The sequence below is a fragment of the Somniosus microcephalus genome, chromosome 6 (assembly GCF_052327205.1).
Source record: "Somniosus microcephalus isolate GS21.2 chromosome 6, FLI_Smic_1.0, whole genome shotgun sequence".
Lineage (NCBI taxonomy): Eukaryota > Metazoa > Chordata > Chondrichthyes > Squaliformes > Somniosidae > Somniosus > Somniosus microcephalus.
The window spans coordinates 158252322-158271513 of NC_140992.1; the positions used below are offsets into that span (position 1 = coordinate 158252322).

Sequence of the window (19192 nt, forward strand, 5' to 3'; positions counted from 1 at the left end):
GAGAGAGAGAGCGACTGGGGGGAAGAGAGAGAGAGCGACTGGGGGGAAGAGAGAGAGAGCGACTGGGGGGAAGAGAGAGAGAGCGACTGGGGGGAAGAGAGAGAGAGCGACTGGGGGGAAGAGAGAGAGAGCGACTGGGGAGGAGAGAGAGCGACGGGGGGGAGAGAGAGAGCGACTGGGGGGGAGAGAGAGAGCGACTGAGGGGGAGAGAGAGAGCGAATGGGGGGGGAGAGGGAGAGCGACGGGGGGAGAGAGAGAGCGACTGGGGGGGAGAGCGAGAGCGACTGGGGGGAGAGAGAGAGCGACTGGGGGGAGAGAGAGAGCGACTGGGGGGGGAGAGAGAGAGCGACTGGGGGGGAGAGAGAGTGACTGGGGGGGAGAGAGAGAGAGTGACTGGGGGGGAGAGAGAGAGCGACTGGGGGGAGAGAGAGAGCGACTGGGGGGGAAGAGAGAGCGACTGGGGGGGAAGAGAGAGAGAGCGACTGGGGGGGAAGAGAGGGAGAGCGCGACTGGGGGGGAAGAGAGAGAGAGAGCGACTGTGGGGGGAAGAGAGAGAGAGCTACTGGGGGGGAGAGAGAGAGACTGGGGGGAAGAGAGAGAGAGAACGACTGGGGGGAAGAGAGAGAGAAAGAGCGACTGGGGGAAGAAAGAGAGAGAGCGACTGGGGGGGAAGAGAGAGAGAGAGCGACTGGGGGGAAGAGAGAGAGAGAGCGACTGGGGGGGAAGAGAGAGAGAGAGCGACTGGGGGGAAGAGAGAGAGAGAGAACGACTGGGGGGAAGAGAGAGAGAGAGCGACTGGGGGGGAAGAGAGAGAGAGCGACTGTGGGGGGAAGAGAGAGAGAGAGCGACTGGGGGGGAGAGAGCGAGAGCGACTGGGGGGGAAGAGAGAGAGAGAGCGACTGGGGGGGAAGAGAGAGAGAGAGCGACTGGGGGGAAGAGAGAGAGAGAGCGACTGGAGGGGAAGAGAGAGAGAGAGCGACTGGGGGGGAGAGAGAGCGACTGGGGGGGAGAAAGAGAGCGACTGGGGGGGAGAGAGAGAGCGACTGGGGGGGAGAGAGAGAGCGACTAGGGGGGAGAGAGAGAGAGTGACTGGGGGGGGAGAGAGAGAGCGACTGGGGGGGAAGAGAGAGAGAGAGAGAGAGCGACTGGGGGGAAGAGAGAGAGCGACTGGGGGGGAAGAGAGAGAGAGAGCGACTGGGGGGGAAGAGAGAGCGACTGGGGGGGAAGAGAGAGAGAGAGCGACTGGGGGGGAAGAGAGGGAGAGCGCGACTGGGGGGGGAAGAGAGAGAGAGAGCGACTGTGGGGGGAAGAGAGAGAGAGAGCGACTGGGGGGGGGGAGAGAGAGAGAGACTGGGGGGAAGAGAGAGAGAGAGACTGGGGGGAAGAGAGAGAGAGAACGACTGGGGGGAAGAGAGAGAGAGAGAGCGACTGGGGGGAAGAGAGAGAGAGAGCGACTGGGGGGGAAGAGAGAGAGAGCGACTGGGGGGGAAGAGAGAGAGAGAGCGACTGGGGGGGAAGAGAGAGAGAGAGCGACTGGGGGGGGAAGAGAGAGAGAGAGCGACTGGGGGGGAAGAGAGAGAGAGAGCGACTGGGGGGGAAGAGAGAGAGAGAGCGACTGGGGGGGAAGAGAGAGAGAGAGTGACTGTGGGGGGAAGAGAGCGAGAGAGCGACTGGGGGGAAGAGGGAGAGAGAGAGAGACTGGGGGGAAGAGAGAGAGAGAACGACTGGGGGGAAGAGAGAGAGAGAGCGACTGGGGGGAAGAGAGAGAGAGAGCGACTGGGGGGGAAGAGAGAGAGAGAGCGACTGGGGGGGAAGAGAGAGAGAGAGAGCGACTGTGGGGGGAAGAGAGAGAGAGAACGACTGGGGGGGGAGAGAGAGAGAGCGACTGGGGGGGAAGAGAGAGAGAGAGCGACTGGGGGGGGAACAGAGAGAGAGAGCGAATGGGGGGGAAAGAGAGAGAGACAGCGACTGGGGGGAAGAGAGAGAGAGAGCGACGGGGGGGAAGAGAGAGAGAGAGCGACTGGTGGTAAGAGAGAGCGAGAGCGACTGGGGGGGGGAAGAGAGAGAGAGCGAGCGACTGGGGGGGAAGAGAGAGCGAGCGACTGGGGGGCGAAGAGAGAGAGAGCGACTGGGGGGGAAGAGAGAGAGAGCAACTGGGGGGGAAGAGAGAGAGAGCGACTAGGGGGAAGAGAGAGAGAACGACTGGGGGGAAGAGAGAGAGCGACTGGGGGGAAGAGAGAGAGAGCGACTGGGGGGGGAAGAGAGAGTGAGCGACTGGGGGGGAAGAGAGAGAGAGAGAGAGAGAGCGACTGGGGGGAAGAGAGAGAGAGCGACTGGGGGGGAAGAGAGAGAGAGAGCGACTGGGGGGGAAGAGAGAGAGAGCGACTGGGGGGAAGAGAGAGAGAGCGACTGGGGGGAAGAGAGAGAGAGCGACTGGGGGGAAGAGAGAGAGAGCGACTGGGGGGAAGAGAGAGAGAGCGACTGGGGGGAAGAGAGAGAGAGCGACTGGGGAGGAGAGAGAGCGACGGGGGGGAGAGAGAGAGCGACTGGGGGGGAGAGAGAGAGCGACTGAGGGGGAGAGAGAGAGCGAATGGGGGGGGAGAGGGAGAGCGACGGGGGGAGAGAGAGAGCGACTGGGGGGGAGAGCGAGAGCGACTGGGGGGAGAGAGAGAGCGACTGGGGGGAGAGAGAGAGCGACTGGGGGGGGAGAGAGAGAGCGACTGGGGGGGAGAGAGAGTGACTGGGGGGGAGAGAGAGAGAGTGACTGGGGGGGAGAGAGATAGCGACTGGGGGGAGAGAGAGAGCGACTGGGGGGGAAGAGAGAGCGACTGGGGGGGAAGAGAGAGAGAGCGACTGGGGGGGAAGAGAGGGAGAGCGCGACTGGGGGGGAAGAGAGAGAGAGAGCGACTGTGGGGGGAAGAGAGAGAGAGCTACTGGGGGGGAGAGAGAGAGACTGGGGGGAAGAGAGAGAGAGAACGACTGGGGGGAAGAGAGAGAGAAAGAGCGACTGGGGGAAGAAAGAGAGAGAGCGACTGGGGGGGAAGAGAGAGAGAGAGCGACTGGGGGAAGAGAGAGAGAGAGCGACTGGGGGGGAAGAGAGAGAGAGAGCGACTGGGGGGAAGAGAGAGAGAGAGAACGACTGGGGGGAAGAGAGAGAGAGAGCGACTGGGGGGGAAGAGAGAGAGAGCGACTGTGGGGGGAAGAGAGAGAGAGAGCGACTGGGGGGGAGAGAGCGAGAGCGACTGGGGGGGAAGAGAGAGAGAGAGCGACTGGGGGGGAAGAGAGAGAGAGAGCGACTGGGGGGGAAGAGAGAGAGAGAGCGACTGGAGGGGAAGAGAGAGAGAGTGCGACTGGGGGGGAAGAGAGAGCGACTGGGGGGGAAGAGAGAGAGAGAGCGACTGGGGGGGAAGAGAGGGAGAGCGCGACTGGGGGGGGAAGAGAGAGAGAGAGCGACTGTGGGGGGAAGAGAGAGAGAGAGCGACTGGGGGGGGGAGAGAGAGAGAGACTGGGGGGAAGAGAGAGAGAGAGACTGGGGGGAAGAGAGAGAGAGAACGACTGGGGGGAAGAGAGAGAGAGAGAGCGACTGGGGGGAAGAGAGAGAGAGAGCGACTGGGGGGGAAGAGAGAGAGAGCGACTGGGGGGGAAGAGAGAGAGAGAGCGACTGGGGGGGAAGAGAGAGAGAGAGCGACTGGGGGGGAAGAGAGAGAGAGAGCGACTGGGGGGGAAGAGAGAGAGAGAGCGACTGGGGGGGAAGAGAGAGAGAGAGCGACTGGGGGGGAAGAGAGAGAGAGAGTGACTGTGGGGGGAAGAGAGCGAGAGAGCGACTGGGGGAAGAGGGAGAGAGAGAGAGACTGGGGGGAAGAGAGAGAGAGAACGACTGGGGGGAAGAGAGAGAGAGAGCGACTGGGGGGAAGAGAGAGAGAGAGCGACTGGGGGGGAAGAGAGAGAGAGAGCGACTGGGGGGGAAGAGAGAGAGAGAGAGCGACTGTGGGGGAAGAGAGAGAGAGAACGACTGGGGGGGGAGAGAGAGAGAGCGACTGGGGGGGGAAGAGAGAGAGAGAGCGACTGGGGGGGGAACAGAGAGAGAGAGCGAATGGGGGGGAAAGAGAGAGAGACAGCGACTGGGGGGAAGAGAGAGAGAGAGCGACTGGGGGGGAAGAGAGAGAGAGAGCGACTGGTGGTAAGAGAGAGCGAGAGCGACTGGGGGGGGAAGAGAGAGAGAGCGAGCGACTGGGGGGGAAGAGAGAGCGAGCGACTGGGGGGCGAAGAGAGAGAGAGCGACTGGGGGGGAAGAGAGAGAGAGCAACTGGGGGGGAAGAGAGAGAGAGCGACTAGGGGGAAGAGAGAGAGAACGACTGGGGGGAAGAGAGAGAGCGACTGGGGGGAAGAGAGAGAGAGCGACTGGGGGGGGAAGAGAGAGTGAGCGACTGGGGGGGAAGAGAGAGAGAGAGAGAGAGAGAGCGACTGGGGGGAAGAGAGAGAGAGAGCGACTGGGGGGGAAGAGAGAGAGAGAGCGACTGGGGGGGAAGAGAGAGAGAGCGACTGGGGGGAAGAGAGAGAGAGCGACTGGGGGGAAGAGAGAGAGAGCGACTGGGGGGAAGAGAGAGAGAGCGACTGGGGGGAAGAGAGAGAGAGCGACTGGGGGGAAGAGAGAGAGAGCGACTGGGGAGGAGAGAGAGCGACGGGGGGGAAAGAGAGAGCGACTGGGGGGGAGAGAGAGAGCGACTGAGGGGGAGAGAGAGAGCGAATGGGGGGGGAGAGGGAGAGCGACGGGGGGAGAGAGAGAGCGACTGGGGGGGAGAGCGAGAGCGACTGGGGGGAGAGAGAGAGCGACTGGGGGGAGAGAGAGAGCGACTGGGGGGGGAGAGAGAGAGCGACTGGGGGGGAGAGAGAGTGACTGGGGGGGAGAGAGAGAGAGTGACTGGGGGGGAGAGAGAGAGCGACTGGGGGGAGAGAGAGAGCGACTGGGGGGGAAGAGAGAGCGACTGGGGGGGAAGAGAGAGAGAGCGACTGGGGGGGAAGAGAGGGAGAGCGCGACTGGGGGGGAAGAGAGAGAGAGAGCGACTGTGGGGGGAAGAGAGAGAGAGCTACTGGGGGGGAGAGAGAGAGACTGGGGGGAAGAGAGAGAGAGAACGACTGGGGGGAAGAGAGAGAGAAAGAGCGACTGGGGGAAGAAAGAGAGAGAGCGACTGGGGGGGAAGAGAGAGAGAGAGCGACTGGGGGGAAGAGAGAGAGAGAGCGACTGGGGGGGAAGAGAGAGAGAGAGCGACTGGGGGGAAGAGAGAGAGAGAGAACGACTGGGGGGAAGAGAGAGAGAGAGCGACTGGGGGGGAAGAGAGAGAGAGCGACTGTGGGGGGAAGAGAGAGAGAGAGCGACTGGGGGGGAGAGAGCGAGAGCGACTGGGGGGGAAGAGAGAGAGAGAGCGACTGGGGGGGAAGAGAGAGAGAGAGCGAATGGGGGGGAAGAGAGAGAGAGAGCGACTGGGGGGGAAGAGAGAGAGAGAGCGACTGGAGGGGAAGAGAGAGAGAGAGCGACTGGGGGGTAAGAGAGAGCGAGAGCGACTGGGGGGCGAAGAGAGAGAGAGCGACTGGGGGGGAAGAGAGAGAGAGCGACTAGGGGGAAGAGAGAGAGAACGACTGGGGGAAGAGAGAGAGCGACTGGGGGGAAGAGAGAGAGAGCGACTGGGGGGGGAAGAGAGAGTGAGCGACTGGTGGGAAAGAGAGAGAGAGCGACTGGGGGGGAAGAGAGAGAGAGCGACTGGGGGGGAAGAGAGAGAGAGCGACTTGGGGGGAAGAGAGAGAGAGCGACTGGGGGGGAAGAGAGAGAGCGACTGGGGGGGAAGAGAGAGAGAGCGACTGGGGGGGAAGAGAGAGAGCGACTGGGGGGGAAGAGAGAGAGAGCGAATGGGGGGGAAGAGAGAGAGAGCGACGGGGGGGAAGAGAGAGAGAGCGACTGGGGGGGGAAGAGAGAGAGAGCGACTGGGGGGGAAGAGAGAGAGAGCGACTGGGGGGGAAGAGAGAGAGCGCGACTGGGGGAAGAGAGAGAGAGCGACGAGGGGGGAAGAGAGAGAGAGCGACTGGGGGGGAAGAGAGAGAGAGCGACGGGGGGAAGAGAGAGCGAGCGACTGGGGGGAAGAGAGAGAGAGCGACGGGGAAGAGAGAGAGAGCGACTGGGGGGGAAGAGAGAGCGAGCGACTGGGGGGGAAGAGAGAGCGACTGGGGGGGAAGAGAGAGCGACTGGGGAGGAAGAGAGAGAGAGCGACTGGGGAGGAGAGAGAGCGACGGGGGGGAGAGAGAGAGCGACTGGGGGGGGAAGAGAGAGAGCGACTGGGGGGGAGAGAGAGAGCGACTGGGGGGGGGAGAGAGAGAGTGACTGGGGGGAGAGAGAGTGATGGGGGGAAGAGAGAGAGAGAGAGAGCGACTGGGAGGAAGAGAGAGAGAGAGCGACTGGGGGGGAAGAGAGAGAGAGAGCGACTGGGGGGGAAGAGAGAGAGAGAGTGACTGTGGGGGGAAGAGAGCGAGAGAGCGACTGGGGGGAAGAGGGAGAGAGAGAGAGACTGGGGGGAACAGAGAGAGAGAACGACTGGGGGGAAGAGAGAGAGAGAGCGACTGGGGGGAAGAGAGAGAGAGAGCGACTGGGGGGGAAGAGAGAGAGAGAGCGACTGGGGGGGAAGAGAGAGAGAGAGCAACTGTGGGGGGAAGAGAGAGAGAGAGCGACTGGGGGGGGAGAGAGAGAGAGCGACTGGGGGGGGAAGAGAGAGAGAGAGCGACTGGGGGGGGAACAGAGAGAGAGAGCGAATGGGGGGGAAGAGAGAGAGACAGCGACTGGGGGGGAAGAGAGAGAGAGAGCGACTGGGGGGGAAGAGAGAGAGAGAGCGACTGGTGGTAAGAGAGAGCGAGAGCGACTGGGGGGGGAAGAGAGAGAGAGCGAGCGACTGGGGGGGAAGAGAGAGAGAGCGACTGGGGGGCGAAGAGAGAGAGAGCGACGGGGGGGAAGAGAGAGAGAGCAACTGGGGGGGAAGAGAGAGAGAGCGACTAGGGGGAAGAGAGAGAGAACGACTGGGGGGAAGAGAGAGAGCGACTGGGGGGAAGAGAGAGAGAGCGACTGGGGGGGAAGAGAGAGTGAGCGACTGGGGGGGAAGAGAGAGAGAGAGAGAGAGAGCGACTGGGGGGAAGAGAGAGAGAGAGCGACTGGGGGGGAAGAGAGAGAGAGAGCGACTGGGGGGGAAGAGAGAGAGAGCGACTGGGGGGAAGAGAGAGAGCGACTGGGGGGGAGAGAGAGAGCGACTGGGGGGGGAGAGGGAGAGCGACTGGGGGGGAGAGAGAGAGCGACTGGGGGGAGAGAGAGAGCGACTGGGGGGGGAGAGAGAGAGCGACTGGGGGGGGAGAGAGAGAGCGACTGGGGGGGAGAGAGAGCGACTGGGGGGGAGAGAGAGCGACGGGGGGGGAGAGAGAGAGAGTGACTGGGGGGGAGAGAGAGAGCGACTGGGGGGAAGAGAGAGCGACTGGGGGGGAAGAGAGAGAGAGCGACTGGGGGGGAAGTGAGGGAGAGCGCGACTGGGGGGGAAGAGAGAGAGAGAGCGACTGTGGGGGGAAGAGAGAGAGAGAGCTACGGGGGGGAGAGAGAGAGACTGGGGGGAAGAGAGAGAGAGAACGACTGGGGGGAAGAGAGAGAGAAAGAGCGACTGGGGGGAAGAAAGAGAGAGAGCGACTGGGGGGGAAGAGAGAGAGAGAGCGACTGGGGGGGAAGAGAGAGAGAGAGCGACTGGGGGGGAAGAGAGAGAGAGAGCGACTGGGGGGGAAGAGAGAGAGAGAGCGACTGTGGGGGGAAGAGAGCGAGAGAGCGACTGGGGGGAAGAGAGAGAGAGAGAGACTGGGGGGAAGAGAGAGAGAGAACGACTGGGGGGAAGAGAGAGAGAGAGCGACTGGGGGGGAAGAGAGAGAGAGCGACTGGGGGGAAGAGAGAGAGAGAGCGACTGGGGGGGAGAGAGCGAGAGCGACTGGGGGGGAAGAGAGAGAGAGAGCGACTGGGGGGTAAGAGAGAGCGAGAGCGACTGGGGGGCGAAGAGAGAGAGAGCGACTGGGGGGGAAGAGAGAGAGAGCAACTGGGGGGGAAGAGAGAGAGAGCGACTAGGGGGAAGAGAGAGAGAACGACTGGGGGAAGAGAGAGAGCGACTGGGGGGAAGAGAGAGAGAGCGACTGGGGGGAAGAGAGAGTGAGCGACTGGGGGGGAAGAGAGAGAGAGCGACTGGGGGGGAAGAGAGAGAGAGCGACTTGGGGGGAAGAGAGAGAGAGCGACTGGGGGGAAGAGGGAGAGAGCGACTGGGGGGAAGAGAGAGAGCGACTGGGGGGGAAGAGAGAGAGAGCGACGGGGAGGAAGAGAGAGAGCGGCTGGGGGGGAAGAGAGAGAGAGCGACTGGGGGGGAAGAGAGAGAGAGCGACGGGGGGGAAGAGAGAGAGCGACTGGGGGGGAAGAGAGAGAGAGCGACGGGGGGGAAGAGAGAGAGCGACTGGGGGGGAAGAGAGAGAGAGCGACTGGGGGGGAAGAGAGAGAGAGCGACTGGGGGGGAAGAGAGAGAGAGCGACTGGGCGGGAAGAGAGAGAGAGCGACTGGGGGGGAAGAGAGAGAGCGCGACTGGGGGAAGAGAGAGAGAGCGACGAGGGGGGAAGAGAGAGAGAGCGACTGGGGGGGAAGAGAGAGAGAGCGACTGGGGGGAAGAGAGAGCGAGCGACTGGGGGGAAGAGAGAGAGAGCGACAGGGGGAAGAGAGAGAGAGCGACTGGGGGGGAAGAGAGAGCGAGCGACTGGGGGGGAAGAGAGAGTGAGCGACTGGGGGGGGAAGAGAGAGCGACTGGGGGGGAAGAGAGAGCGACTGGGGAGGAAGAGAGAGAGAGCGACTGGGGAGGAGAGAGAGCGACGGGGGGGAGAGAGAGAGCGACTGGGGGGGGAGAGAGAGAGCGATCTATATGAGATCACCAGAGATGGTGTAAACACGGCCATAGAGGATATAAATATGATCTTCCATGAGGCAGCTGTAAAAGCCGACCTCGTGAAACAGAAGAGGAAGCATCACAAAAGACAAAATAAAAATATGAAATGGTTTGACCACGAATGCAAAAATGCCAGAAAAGACCTGAGAAAAATATCAAACCAAAAGCATCGGCAACCAAACAACCCGGACCTACGTACTAGATACAACGAAACCCTCAAAAGATATAAACACACCATTAGGAACAAAACACAAAACTATACCCACAAAATACTCGAAGAAATTGAAAACTCCACCAATCCAAAACAATTCTGGGAAATGTGGAATAACCTGAGTACAACACAATTGCAAGCATTACCAATCCAAGATGGCGACATCTGGAGAACACATTTTGAAAACCTCTACAAAGACATCCCAATAAACAAAACAAACCCAAGTCAACATCAGGTCACAGAAAAACTCCACACATTAGAAGCAACAATTAAAGACAACCAAACCCTCTAGACTCCCCAATCACATGGAAAGAACTGGCCACAAAAACAAAATCTCTCCACCTAAAGAAAGCCTGTGGCCCAGACAACATCAAAAATGAAATGCTAAAGTTCAGCAATATGGAGATGCAGGGTGCGATACTCAAACTATTCAACATCATATTACGCTCAGGCTGTTTTCCCGATATCTGGTGCCAAGGACTAATCTCCCCCATATATAAAAGTGGAAACAAATCAGACCCAAATAACTACCGCGGCATCTGTGTCAACAGTTGTCTAGGGAAGTTATTCTGCAGTATTCTAAATAGTAGATTACTTGATTTTCTTAACAAACATAATATCCTCAGAAAAAACCAAATAGGCTTTCTTCCAAAACACCGCACCGCCGACCATATCTATACCCTTCACACCCTCATTGAAAAACATAAACACCAAACAAAAAATGGGAAAATATTCGCCTGTTTCATCGACTTCAAGAAAGCCTTTGACTCTATATGGCACGAAGGGCTCTATTATAAACTTCTTCAGTGTGGAATAGGGGGCAAAGTCTATGACCTTATTAAATCAATGTATCTGAAAAACAAATGCGGGGTCAAAATTGGAGACAAACGCACCGATTTCTTCACCCAGAGAAGAGGCGTCCGGCAGGGCTGCAATTTGAGCCCGACCCTGTTCAACATATACATAAATGAATTAGCAGACATGCTGGAGCAAAGCGAGTCACCAGGTCTCCGTCTCCTGGATGGAGAAGTGAAGTCCCTGTTCTATGCGGACGACCTGGTTCTGCTGTCTCCCACAGAACAGGGATTACAGCAACAACTAGACCTACTCGACAAATACTGCCAAAATTGGGCTCTAACAGTAAATCTAAAGAAAACCAACATCATGATTTTTCAGAAAAGACCCAGATGTCAGGAAAACAAATACCAGTTTACCCTCAGTGATACCACTATAGGACACACTATGAGCTACACCTACCTTGGTCTAACTATTACAGCATCAGGGAGCTTCAGCATAGCAGTGAATGCACTAAAAGAAAAAGCCCGAAGAGCCCTATATGCAATAAAAAGAAAATTCTACAACATCCAAATCCCAATCAAAATCTGGCTCAAAATTTTTGACAGCATAATCCTGCCCATTGCACTGTACGGTAGTGAAGTATGGGGCCCGCTAAATCACCAAAGCTACACTAAATGGGAAAAACACACAATAGAAGCCCTACATGCAGAATTCTGCCGAAGCATCCTTCGCACCCAAAGAAAAACGCCAACAAATGCATGCAGAGCCGAACTAGGCAGATACCCACTGATAATAAACATCCAAAAACGAGCACTAAACTTCCTAAATCACCTCAAATCTAGCTCCCCAGACACCCTTCATTTCAAAGCCTTTCAGACCCAAGAGCTAAACCCAGAAAAGAGTCCCCTGAGTCAGCTGCTACTGAAATTAAGTACTCAGCCGGACCCTGACCAGCCCCAGACCAACACAGCCGTCCAAACACCAATCCGAGTGAACCAAATCATTAAAAAATGCAAAGAAACCTACCTGGAACATTGGAACAAAATAACCGAAAGCCAAAGCAGATTAGAATGTTACCGGGCCCTAAAAAGAGAATATAAACTGGCAGACTACCTCACGACCATCAGAGACACAAAACAGAGACAGACCCTCACCAGGTACAGACTAAGCGACCACCAACTGGAAATTGAAAAAGGCAGATACAAGAAATCCTGGCAGCCTAGAGAGAATAGAATATGCGATCAATGTCTAGCTGGCGAGGTTGAAACAGAAATGCATTTCCTCCTAAAATGCGAAAAATTCAACACATCAAGAAACATATTATTCAACAAGCTAAGCCAAACAACCCCAGATTTCAAGGAATTGGATGATCTGTCAAAATTGAGATTAGTCCTAGGAGAAGGAGACAGACCATACCTTGGGGCTAAATATGTAACAACATGTCACAACCTGAGGACTGTTTAAAAGTAAGACTGTTTAAAATTAATATTGTTTAAAAGTAATATTGTATATACCCAACAAATGTCAAATCGATTGACACCTACAGAATGTTGGAAAACTGTACCTTTTTGCAATGTAAGCTTTGGCAATATGGTTCTCTGTAAACTTTCATGCCAATAAAGCATTTGAACTGAACTGAACTGAACTGAGCGACTGGGGGGGAGAGAGAGAGCGACTGGGGGGGAGAGAGAGAGCGACTGGGGGGAGAGAGAGTGATGGGGGGAAGAGAGAGAGAGAGAGCGACTGGGAGGAAGAGAGAGAGAGTGCGACTGGGGGGGAAGAGAGAGAGAGAGCGACTGGGGGGGAAGAGAGAGCGACTGGGGGGGAAGAGAGAGCGACTGGGGGGGAAGAGAGAGCGACTGGGGGGGAAGAGAGAGAGAGAGCGACTCGGGGGGAAGAGAGAGAGAGCGCGACTGGGGGGGAAGAGAGAGAGAGAGCGACTGAGGGGGAACAGAGAGAGCGACGGGGGGGAAGAGAGAGAGAGGGCGACTGGGGGGGAAGAGAGAGAGAGGGCGACTGGGGGGGAAGAGAGAGAGAGGGCGACTGGGGGGGAAGAGAGAGAGAGAGCGATTGGGGGGTAGAGAGAGAGAGAGCGACTGGGGGGAAGAGAGAGAGAGAGCGACTGGGGGGAAGAGAGAGAGACAGCGACTGGGGGGAAGAGAGAGAGAGAGCGACTGGGGGGAAGAGAGAGAGAGACGGGGGGAAGAGAGAGAGAGAACGACTGGGGGGAAGAGAGAGAGAGAGCGACTGGGGGGAAGAGAGAGAGAGAGCGACTGGGGGGGAAGAGAGAGAGAGAGCGACTGGGGGGGAAGAGAGAGAGAGAGCGACTGGGGGGGAAGAGATAGAGAGAGCGACTGTGGGGGGAAGAGAGAGAGAGAGCGACTGGGGGGGGAGAGAGACAGAGATCGACTGGGGGGGGAAGAGAGAGAGAGAGCGACTGGGGGGGAAGAGAGAGAGAGAGCGACTGGGGGGAGAAGAGAGAGAGAGAGCGACTGTGGGGGAAGAGAGAGAGAGAGCGACTGGGGGGGAAGAGAGAGAGAGAGCGACTGGGGGGGAAGAGAGAGAGAGAGTGACTGGGGGGAAGAGAGAGAGAGAGCGACTTTGGGGTAAGAGAGAGCGAGAGCGACTGGGGGGTAAGAGAGAGCGAGAGCGACTGGGGGGGAAGAGAGAGAGAGCGAGCGACTGGGGGGGAAGAGAGAGAGAGCGACTGGGGGGAAGAGAGAGAGAGCGAGCGACTGGGGGGGAAGAGAGAGAGAGCGACTGGGGGGGAAGAGAGAGAGAGCGACTGAGGGGGGAAGAGAGAGAGCGACTGAGGGGGGAAGAGAGAGAGCGACTAGGGGGAAGAGAGAGAGAACGACTGGGGGGAAGAGAGAGAGCGACTGGGGGGAAGAGAGAGAGAGCGACTGGGGGGAAGAGAGAGAGAGCGACTGGGGGGGAAGAGAGAGAGAGCGACTGAGGGGGGAAGAGAGAGAGCGACTGAGGGGGGAAGAGAGAGAGCGACTGGGGGGAAGAGAGAGAGAGCGACTGGGGGGAAGAGAGAGAGAGCGACTGGGGGGGAAGAGAGAGAGAGCGACTTGGGGGAAGAGAGAGAGAGCGACTGGGGGGGAAGAGAGAGAGCGACTGGGGGGAAGAGAGAGAGAGCGACTGGGGGGGAAGAGAGAGAGAGCGACTGGGGGGAAGAGAGAGAGCGACTGGGGGGGACGAGAGAGAGAGCGACTGGGGGGGAAGAGAGCGAGCGAGTGGGAGGGGGAAGAGAGAGAGAGCGACTGGGGGGGAAGAGAGAGAGAGCGACTGGGGGAAGAGAGAGAGAGCGACTGGGGGGAAGAGAGAGAGCGCGACTGGGGGGAAGAGAGAGAGAGCGACTGGGGGGGAAGAGAGAGAGAGCGACTGGGGGGGAAGAGAGAGCGAGCGACTGGGGGGGAAGAGAGAGCGAGCGACTGGGGGGAAGAGAGAGAGAGCGACGGGGGGAAGAGAGAGAGAGCGACTGGGGGGGAAGAGAGAGGGAGCGACTGGGGGGAAGAGAGAGCGAGCGACTGGGGGGGAAGAGAGAGCGAGCGACTGGGGGGGAAGAGAGAGCGAGCGACTGGGGGGGAAGAGAGAGCGAGCGACTGGGGAGAAGAGAGAGCGACTGGGGGGGAAGAGAGAGACGACTGGGGGGGGAAGAGAGAGACGACTGGGGGGGAAGAGAGAGGCGACTGGGGTGGAAGAGAGAGAGAGCGACTGGGGGGGTAGAGAGAGCGAGCGACTGGGGGGGAAGAGAGAGCGAGCGACTGGGGGGAAGATAGAGCGAGCGACTGGGGGGGGAAGAGAGAGCGACTGGGTGGAAGAGAGAGACGACTGGGGGGGGGAAGAGAGAGACGACTGGGGTGGAATAGTCACTCCCCACCATTCTTCATCACAGTACACCAGGGAAATGTAGTCCTCCTCACTCCCCACCATTCTTCATCACAGTACCCCGGGGAAATGTAGTCTTCCTCATTTCCCGCCATTCTTCATCACAGTATCCCAGGGAAATGTACCTCCTCACTCCCAGCCATTCGTCATCACAGTACTCCAGGGAAATGTAGTACTCCTCACTCCACACCATTCTTCATCACAGTACCCCAGGGAAATGTAGTCCTCCTCATTCCACACCATTCTTCATTACAATACCCCTGGGAAATGTAGCTCCCCTCACTCCCCACCATTCTTCATCACAGTACGCCAGGGAAATGTAGTCCCCCTCACTCCCCACCATTCTTTATCTGAGTACCTCAGGGAAATGTAGTCCTCCTCACTCCCCACCATTCTTCATCACAGTACCCCAGGGAAATGTAGTCCTTCTCACTCCCCACCATTCTTCATTACTGTACCCCAGGGAAATATACTCCTCCTCACTCCCCACCATTATTCATTACTGTACCCCAGGGAAATGTACTCCTCCTCACTCCCCACCATTCTTCATCACAGTACCCCAGGGAGAAGTAGTCCCCCTTACTCCCCACCATTCTTCATCGCAGTACCCTAAGGAAATGTTGACCCCTCATTCCCCGCCATTCTTCATCACAGTATCCTAGGGAAATGTAGTCCCCCTCACTCCCCACCATTCATCATCACAGTACCCCAGGGAAATATAGTCCTCCTCACTCCCCACCATTCTTCATCACAGTACCCCAGGGAAATGTAGTCCCCCTCACTCCCCACCATTCTTCATCACAGTACCCTAGGGAAATGTAGTCCTCCTCACTCCCCACCATTCTTCATCACAGTACCCCGGGGAAATGTAGTCCTCCTCATTCCCCGCCATTCTTCATCAGAGTATCCCAGGGAAATGTACCTCCTCACTCCCCACCATTTTTCATCACAGTACCCCGGGGAAATGTAGTCTTCCTCATTCCCCGCCATTCTTCATCACAGTATCCCAGGGAAATGTAGTCCTCCTCACTCCCCACCATTCTTCATCACAGTACCCCGGGGAAATGTAGTCTTCCTCATTCCCCGCCATTCTTCATCACAGTATCCCAGGGAAATGTACCTCCTCACTCCCAGCCATTCGTCATCACAGTACTCCAGGGAAATGTAGTCCTCCTCACTCCCCACCATTCTTCATCACAGTACCCCAGGGAAATGTAGTCCTCCTCATTCCCCACCATTCTTCATCACAGTACCCCAGGGAAATGTAGTCCTCCTCACTCCCCACCATTCTTCATCACAGTACCCCAGGGAAATGTAGTCCTCCTCACTCCCCACCATTCTTCATCACAGTACCCCGGGGAAATGTAGTCTTCCTCATTCCCCGCCATTCTTCATCACAGTACACCAGGGAAATGTACCTCCTCACTCCCAGCCATTCGTCATCACAGTACTCCAGGGAAATGTAGTACTCCTCACTCCACACCATTCTTCATCACAGTACCCCAGGGAAATGTAGTCCTCCTCATTCCACACCATTCTTCATTACAATACCCCTGGGAAATGTAGCTCCCCTCACTCCCCACCATTCTTCATCACAGTACGCCAGGGAAATGTAGTCCTCCTCACTCCCCACCATTCTTCATCACAGTACCCCAGGGAAATGTAGTCCTTCTCACTCCCCACCATTCTTCATTACTGTACCCCAGGGAAATGTACTCCTCCTCACTCCCCACCATTCTTCATCACAGTACCCCAGGGAAATGTAGTCCTCCTCACTCCCCCCATTCTTCATCACAGTACCCCGGGGAAATGTAGCCTTCCTCATTCCCCGCCATTCTTCATCACAGTATCCCAGGGAAATGTAGTCCTCCTCACTCCCCACCATTCTTCATCACAGTACCCCGGGGAAATGTAGTACTCCTCACTCCCCCCATTCTTCATCACAGTGCCCCGGGGAAATGTAGTCTTCCTCACTCCCCCCATTCTTCATCACAGTGCCCCTGGGAAATGTAGTCCTCCTCACTCCCCATCATTCTTCATCACAGTGCCCCGGGGAAATGTAGTACTCCTCACTCCCCCCATTCTTCATCACAGTGCCCCGGGGAAATGTAGTACTCCTCACTCCCCCCATTCTTCATCACAGTGCCCCGGGGAAATGTAGTCCTCCTCACTCCCCACCATTCTTCATCGCTCAAGAAACAGAGCTCTGTAGGTTAAAAATAGCTTGTTACACTGCAAACTTGGCCATATGAGAAGGAGTCATCCTGATAGCTGGACACCGAATGGCAGTACACAGCAGTGAGGAAGGAAAAATAAAGGTTAGGTATAGTCTTAAGCTCTCCTTCATGGAGCATTTGACTGAGGTTCAGGATCAGAGTTCTCTACTCGATAGCATTCTAATTAACACTAAGTAAACACAGGTCATTAGAGGTTACAAATCTTTCTTTGATATTGGTAATGTGAAGCTACGAAGCAAAGGGATTAAAAAGGTATGTTTTTTTAACCTTACAATCAACAAAACAGGATATCAATCGGTCAATAGTAAATTCAGCATTACATTCAGAAAGTCTATTTACTAAAGATTTCATATTGTCAGCTTCACAAATCAGCAACATGCTTGTGTGCAATGCAGCATTTGTATGGGGTGAGCACAGATGTAATGTTCTGGTTAATGTCACAGAATGCACAGATTAGTTTTGTGTAATGGGTTCATTCATCTGGGGGAGGAGAGAAGATACAAGCTCGAAAAGCATTTGTGTTTCCATTTAGTAGTGGAATGGATTGCTGGGTTTATTGTAAGGGTTTATGGTTTGCTTTAGAGAGGTAATGGGACAGGATCTGTGCAATGTCACATTTTTATTTGTCTTGTTTCTGTCATTAGTCTGAACTTGCCCAGTTTTGACTCAGTAAACTCTCTGGGCATTGTGCTGCAGATTGACCCTATGGAGTGGGTTTCAAGTCAGGAGCGAAACAGTTGCTGGACTTGCTGTGGGAGTCACCTCATTCAGCCTGTCACCTGCTTAATCTGCCCATATCTTGTGTATGTACCTGGAGTCTCAGGACTGATTAAAAGCACAGGTGGAACTGTGGAGGTGCCCTGCCAATCAATGGCTGGGAAGATGGGGCAGCTCCACTGTACGGGACCTGGGCACAGAGCTCTGTACAAACACAGTACAGCTATCACCATAGCACCATTTCCCGTGCTCTACCTACCTGGTCTGTAGGTGCTCCAGCTGTACCTGCAGGTTCTCTGACTGCTCTGTCTGCTCATCCAAGGATCGTTGCAGCCTCCTGGCCTGGTTGTGAGCCTCATCCAGCTAGAATGCAGAAAGAGCCAGTGGTTTAGCCGGCCTCTCCCAACTTGCATATACTTCCACAGCACTGGCCACAAAGACATCAGAGCTCCACTCACTGAGTGCAATGTGTAGCTAAGATAGGTCAGGACACAGCATAAGACTGAGTAGGAACAAAGACTGTGCAATGATTACATGCTCTGAAAAAGCCAGCTGCGTTCAGAAGCCAGAGCTGTGGTCAGGAAAAGCCCATTGGAGCTTCCAAATCCTGTATATTTTCTGCTGCACTCTGAGCCATGGTATTTCATAGACTCTTGCTGCACAGGAGGCCATTCGGCCCATTATACCTGTGCCAGCTCTGTGAAAGAGCTCTCCAATTAATTCTCACCCCCGCCCCCCACTGTTTTCCCATAGCCCTGCAAATTTTTCCTTTTGAAGTATTTATCCAATTCTCAGTATTTCCATGTGCACCAACTCATGGTTACATAAAATCTGACTATGGACATCACATTCGAGCCGTCCAAGATGATGGTTTGACGCAATGTATTAAGAACCTCACTGGGGTAACTCCCATCTGGACTAATTTTTTTTACAAGTGATCAGGGTACCATCCATAATATAGAAGTCGTGGAACCATGTGGGCACAACGTATAACAGTGAGTCCCAGAGGTCACCAGTACTGTTGTGTATGTACCTTTAAGGGAATAACTGGTCTCAGACTGCAGTACCGGCAGTGACCACCCCTGTATAAAAGGCCCTAGCAGGCTTCTGTAGTTTCAGTTTCCAGGTTGTCTCCATTCAGTAAAGACTTGTTATAATCAACTCCTGCAATCTGTGTCTCAATTATACACGGACATAATACTGGCGACGAGTAAGAAACGAACTTACCTGCAACTCGGCAGCACCTCAGACGACATTATTGAAGGTCGAAGCCAGAAGAAAGAAAAAAAAAAAATAATCCAAAGAAACTCGAGAAACGGGTGTCGACCGTGGGCAACCGCCCTCCAAATCATCGAATTGAAAAGTGCAGGAGAGACTGTCGAGAGCCAGGCTTGGTCTCCAGTCTGTGGTTTCCCAGCTAATCGGGCTTGTTAAGTATGTGTATTGTATTGAACAATTAACACAAAGACTTAAACGTATAACTCAAACAGGTCTTTACTGGTTGGAGGTAGGGACTATACATAGGTCTTTACTTCATGCCCACAGGCGGGAACTGAGGGGGATCAGTACCCACAGTACTATTTATACCCCTATGGCCAGGAGTGGTACTGCGTATCACTACGCCCAACAAGTAGTGCAGTCCTGTCCATAGGTTCAAAGTAGCACACATATTACATACACAACATTCCTCCCTTCCTAGCTTTACAGTCATCTCCCCATTTAACATAACGTAATAACATATATACATATATAACTTCAGGTTTACATAACAGAATAACATAGATACATAGATAACTTCATGTCAAAACAGATCACAGATTCAGTCTCTGCGGAAAACAGTTCACAGATTCAATCTCTGTGGTGTAGTCGGTTCACGTTGCTGGAGTGACTCATTCAATAGTCCTTCCATGGATTTAACAGTTTGAACTTCCGAACTGAATTGGCTCCGTTCGGAGGGACCACGTGTGTGATCTGGTAGAGGTGATAATGGTTCAGATGGGTCATCTTCTGTTTTTACTTTTCCTTTTCTGCTTCTTGGAGACTCTCTGGGCTCCATTGTCAGCTGCCACAGCTGCCAGCTGCATGCGCAGTTCCTCCTTCTCTTCCTCCTGTTTCCGTCGTAGAGCCAGCTTCTCCCGATGTTCCGTAGACTTTTGGTGCTCCTCCATGATTTCTGCACTTTGGGAGTCGAAGTTACAAGCTGGGCAGGACAGGACATCGTAATATTCGGTGTCGTCCTGAGCTAGACCAGTGAGAGGGTCGTCTATTTCCTCCATACCCAGCTGGACGTTAGCCAGCTCTTGTTCCAAATCCAGACATCTTTCCTGAAGAGACTTCTTCATGTG

At 55.8% G+C, this 19192-nt stretch overlaps 1 protein-coding gene across 3 annotated transcripts in view; it reads right to left on the reverse strand.

Annotated features, from left to right (window-relative positions):
• ccdc102a (coiled-coil domain containing 102A) overlaps positions 1 to 19192 on the reverse strand; it is a 778838-nt gene that overhangs the window by 223564 nt on the left and 536082 nt on the right. For all 3 annotated transcript variants that reach the window (XM_085990896.1, XM_085990894.1, XM_085990895.1), the window contains one exon: positions 17107 to 17210. In XM_085990896.1, the coding sequence (XP_085847022.1) occupies positions 17107 to 17210 (104 nt within the window). The remainder of the gene's footprint in view (positions 1 to 17106; positions 17211 to 19192) is intronic.